At 33.4% G+C, this 5769-nt stretch overlaps 1 protein-coding gene across 1 annotated transcript; it reads right to left on the bottom strand.

Annotated features, from left to right (window-relative positions):
* Nucleotides 1–4256: 4256 nt before the first annotated feature.
* On the bottom strand, nt 4257–5477 carry LOC149537509 (putative UPF0481 protein At3g02645). Its single transcript, XM_089802336.1, has one exon. The coding sequence runs from the start codon at nt 5475–5477 to the stop codon at nt 4257–4259; it is 1221 nt and encodes a 406-aa protein (XP_089658462.1).
* Nucleotides 5478–5769: the final 292 nt, after the last annotated feature.

The raw sequence follows: 5769 nt of genomic DNA, 5'->3' as shown, positions 1-5769 counted from the left end.
CACCCAAATGACATGTGATTCGCCACAATTTTATAAATTTTGGGAGGGGGGGGGGGGGGGGGGGGGGGGGGTTCCTTAAAGTTATCCCTATTGTGAAATGTGTAGGGAAAAAATTTTATTTTATTTTCTTAATGGAACAACGTCGATGTCTATCCTGTATATAAGTGCTACTGTCTGATTTGACTTTATAGTAGAGAGCGACATCTTGCATAAGAAATACGATACAAATCATCTATATAGTAAACAATGAAAGATTCTTTCATTCTTTATTTTAGTAATCTTATAAAATTACTTTAACTCTGTAGACAGTGAGAGAGAAATGGCTAGAGTAAGCTGGTTATAAAGCCATTGCTTAAGTTCTGATGCCTTTTTTATTGTCAAACATATTATATAAATGAGAGCTTTACATAAAGTAGAGGAACAAAACAATAAACTAGACAATTTTTTTCGCTATGGTTAAGAAGCATAAAATTGCAAGTAAAACTAGACATAGCAGCTATATAAGAAACTATTTTTGGTTTGTTAATAATTCGAAATAATTAAAATTGACTTCACTTTTTTCCTCACTATGTAATGTTCAAGGGATAACCATTTCAACTGAACTTAAGTTCAGTTGTGTAAATTAACCTTCAATATTTATGAAGACCTTTATATCCACCACCACCATACATTTGTAGGAATTCTTTTTATGCAATTTACTGTTAGCTCAAATTGTAGAGACATAAACAATGCATGCAGTTCACAATTGAACAATGGAGTTTTCTAAATCTTTCTATGCTATAGCATATCTTTCCAATATTTATTTTATTTATGAATGACTACTATTCACATTTTATGTTGAAAATATGTCTCTTTAGCTAACTATTTTAACACAACATCAGAGCAAAATCTTGGGCAGTGATTTGAGAGTGTGAAATTCTGGTTTTCTACAGGTTATAATCTAGTTGAGAAGCATTAAAAACTTTTTCCTATGAAGTAATTTCAATATAAATTTGGTGAGAATTTTTCTGATTTCTTTTCCTCATTCAAAAAGGAAAGATGTTACAAATCAAAATAATTATTATGATTGGGTGTAAAAAATGGGGACATCTCTAACATTTCAAAATTGTTATGATATTGTTATTGGGAATGTACAAAGATCAACAAGTTCTTCAAGAGAACAAATAATTGGGGATAAAAGAGACAAGATGGCAACAACTTAGATCAATCTTAGACTTTTAGAACAAGTTTTTCCAAAAGTTTGAAATGAAAAAAGTGGAGTGAATGTATGACAATTAAAAAATAATAATATTTCAAAACTAAATTGTTTTATGGATCATATCTCTCATCAATTGTACAATATGAAATTATCAAGTTCAAAAGAAATAGTCTCTCATTTTTAAGTAAATTAAAAAGAAAAGAAAAATGAGTTGTTTCATTTCGAAATATAGATAATAAATATTTTATTCAAATAACATTGCAAAATTATATATGATCTTATCAATCATTTGTAAGGGGAGTTGATATTGTAGATAAATTTAAAACTATTAAATTTGATGAGTTATGTGTTAAGTTGATCTAGAAATAGTAATGTCAAATAGAAGAAAGAGAACCATTTACCATTGAATTTGAGTCTAAAACATATAATTAAAGGAAAACAATATCATGAAAAAGATACAAGATAATCAATCAAAAGAAACCAATCTTTAATTAGAGTATTTGCCATAATTTTGAACGTCAGAATATTTGATTAGGGTATTTGCCATAAATTTTTACCATTTATTTTTCTCTCCATAGATTAAGTAAAATAATTTAAATATGCACATCATCTATAGCCTAATTTAGAGAATCCCTTTTTTGAAATCTATTGTATTTTAGAAGATCACACTCATAAATATATAAAACTTGGACATCATATAAATGTAAGCATTAAACACTTTTAGATTGAAAGTTCCACATAAATCACATTTCCTATAGAGTTAAATTATCATCCCCTCACATTAATATTATCAACTTTCCACAAAAGTGAGAGTATAATAATTCCAAATGAGAGAGACTAAAGTATAACAAACCTTTATAAGAAAATTGGAAGCAAAAGAGGAAGTACATTTCTTAACACAAATAAGCTTAATGATATTAGGCTTACATAATCTGTAAGTCTGATCAATTCTATTTTTAGGTTTGATTGTACGGTGGTCTTTTGAACACTATAGTACAGTAAGGGCTCAAATAGAGTGTGTAATTATAAGGAAATGCAATATACTAAATTGAAGGAATTCTATATTTGTACAAATTATTTAGTATACAAATATTTGTATGTACACACATGATATTCATTTTAAGTAACTTACCTAGAGAAAATGGGTGAACTCTTCAACCCTTATGAGATGTGTGTGCATGCAATTAATTTTTCAGAGTTTAGATTATTCAACAATATGTATACGGCATGAGTTATTCAACACTTCCTTTAGATAATCCTACTTGAAAAATTTAATTTAAATGTATTTAACTAAGAATCTCAAAGACTTTAGACTCTATTCTCTATAAAGGATTAGATCACTAAAGTCCTTGTTACTATAATGATACTAGATATACAAAATTATTCATGTATTATGAAACCAAAAGTCATAGTGGAGTGTCATATCACCGCTATCTTGTATTAGCATGTTGAGATAGGTGATTGCCTCAGTGCTCACAAGCTGCATCATTTGCTTCAAAAATCTTGACTCCTACTAATGATTCTTCATTCCAAGAAAAAGTAGCAAAAATCAAGGGATATTTGACTAATGTTGGATATTTAAAAATGGGTAATCTTAAATGAAATGTAGCCACTTGAGTTATATCATAAAGACACTTAAGAAACTAGGTTTTATTTAGAAGATTTGCCATCATTTTGACCATTTCTTTTTCTTCACATATGTTGAATAGACTAATCAAGTAGAAAATTTACATGTCATATATAGTTTTATGTAAAGAAATCCTCATTTGAAATCCATTATATTTTTTAAAATGGTCATAGATACATAAAGCATTGACATCATATAAATGAAGGCATTAATCACTTCAAAATTTAAAGTTCAACATAATCACTATTGCTTTGAAGTGAAATTACCATCCTATCATATAAATAGTCACCTTTCTACAAGATAGATCACAAAAATAAATAATACTCACAAATCAAATCAAGGAGACATGAGTACACTAAACATTTACAAAGAAATGAGAAACAATAGAGGAAGTGTATTGCTTAACACACAAACTTATTGATATTAGGTATACATAACATATATTCTCGGCCATCTAGTTTACAAATTAGATTGTGTGACAATATATTTCGTACCAATGTGATCTATTATCAAAATGAAGAAAATAAATCAATTACGTTGCAATTCCACACCTCTCTCTCTCTCTCTCTCTCTCTCTCTCTCTCTCTCTCTCTCAAAAGTGATTTATTTTTCTTTACCATTCTTCATCGAAATTAATAGATCATAAAGTGTGATTTAGAATGTTGATACAAAAAGTTACTACATTGTAGATTTAAAATTGCTTAAAACACAAATTTATCATATATTTGTTCAATTCCTATTACATCAAAGTTCACCTTGATTTTATAGAAACAAGTATTTTACATTTGTACAAAAGGAAAGTTCAATGAAAATTTACCTAGACCACGACCATTAAGTCTATAGAAACTTCAAGTGTGTGCTTGACAATGCTGGACACTTGCATTACTAGGTATCCAACACACATAATCTAACTCTAAAACCACATTGATTTATTAAGCATTAAAAAAAAAAAAACAAGTACGAAGGCAAACCATACTTTACATTGGTTGACCTTGATGGTCTGGATCTTTCAATTGTACCTGCTTGTACTTGTAATGTAAAATGAAAAATAGATCATAGTTATCCTTTAAATGTTATCATCACATCAAAAGCATGTACTGAGATTTCAATTTCATGGGAATTAAAATAGCTACTCCATAGATAAGTAGGAGTGGTAGAGATCAAGCTATATAATAGCTATAAAAGCATGTACTGAGATAAAGCGCACTTAGGCTGGAGTAGTATTTGGATGGGTGACCTCCGAGGAAGTCCCGGTGCTTCACCCCTGTGAGCATCACCTAAATCCAATGAGTGCTAAGTGTTCCATTTATTCTTATGAGAGATGGATTCATGTTGAATCACTACTCATGAAACATGGGCCAATGAGTTTGACTCAAAATCACACAGTTAAATCCTGATAGCAATATCACAGCTACTCCATAGCCATTGGCATTAACCTCTCTGACCTCTCTGACATTTGTGAAACAAGCAAAAGACTTGCACGACTGCTAATGAGAGCAGGGAGATACCTCCAAGAAGAAAGGCCACTCGCCATGGCTTCGAACAATGGACTCTCCTGAACTGAGCCCACAGAATTCTCAGCCCTTTCTTTCGGTAATCATTTATACCTCTCGCAGCATTGTCAACGGGTCCATAACTTGGTGTGTCGGTGGCGGGAATAGCACAAGAGTTCCATAGGCGAGCCACGTCATCGTCGCTTCCAAGCTTGTTGGAGATGATGCCCTCTTGCCTCAACCGGGCCACGTCAGCAGCGGTGTTCACAAGGTCGTTCATGAGCACAACGTACCTCGTTATGATTTTCTGCGAATCTATCCATTCCGTCTCCATCACCAACAGGTTTCTCACAATCACCTCCGACTTGTCGTCCACTGTGAACTTGGGCAGGTACAGAGTTGACTTCTCGCAGTCGAAGTATATGTGGCTGATTCCTTTGTGATCCAGTTTCTTGAATTTCACTCCTATTCTTCGCAATTCCTCCACAGTAGGAACGTGACGATCATCCTTGTCTGCTTCACCCCACTTGTAGTTCTGATACCATTCCCAAAACAACGATATGACCAACCACATAAACCAGATGATGATAACTGGGGACAGGAGAACCCATATTAATACAATGATTGGTAGAACACATATCACAAGCCCCGTATTAATCATGTATTCATGACCTCGGTTCTTACTGTTCCCCACTTGATCTGCTTCCTCTTCTTTCATATTCTGATGCTTTTGATCCTTTTCATTGTCGACCATATATTCACCAAGCAGCTGCAATAGATGAGTTTCTCTTCTGTATTCCCGGCTCCTAATCGCTTCCCTTACTTCAACTGGAGACAAACTTTTCAGAGGGTGCTCAAACCAGTTATCTTGCACTACTCTTTCCTTTCTCTCCTTGATTTGTTTCAAAACCCACAACGGTAACTGGTTTTCCAATTTGAACATATCTTTCACCATGTCGTTCAATAAAGCGTGGTGATTATTCCTATTGAGAATATGTTGCAACACGGTCTTGCTTCCATTCTCAGATTTAGTCGGAACTTCTACCGAAAATCTGTCGAGAACTTCTAAGACGAAACAACCATCTCTCGCACGCAGCCATGCAAGGATCTCGGGACACATCCCTGTTCCACCATAGCTTTCCTCTGCTTTTTTGTACATCTCCTCGCTCTTTAGCTTCCCCACAAACTATTCTAGGCCACCAAAATTCCACGCGATTTCTGACTTGAAATCTTCTAAGCTATTATCATCATCAATTTGCTCGTTTTGGGAATGTTTTGGACGGAAGCCGAAATGCCTAGGGCCGAATGAGATCTCTTTAGGATGGTAGAATGACACAGTGCTGTCATTCTTCAAACACACCGGAGCAGGATAAATGGTATGCTCGTCCATGTAGAAGAGACTTGGCTTCTTCTTGGCATCAGCTAGCCATTTATTAATGCACTCTGCATCC

The sequence above is a fragment of the Cupressus sempervirens genome, chromosome 9 (genome assembly GCF_028749045.1).
Source record: "Cupressus sempervirens isolate cs-2001-9-10 chromosome 9, ASM2874904v1, whole genome shotgun sequence".
NCBI lineage: Eukaryota > Viridiplantae > Streptophyta > Pinopsida > Cupressales > Cupressaceae > Cupressus > Cupressus sempervirens.
Note: the sequence above shows the minus strand (reverse complement) of the source record. Positions and strands in the feature narration are given on the sequence as shown.

Excerpts from the sequence above, each read along its gene's own strand:
- LOC149537509 (XM_089802336.1), bottom strand. The coding sequence starts at position 5,477 with ATGTACAAAAAAGCAGAGGAAAGCTATGGTGGAACAGGGATGTGTCCC.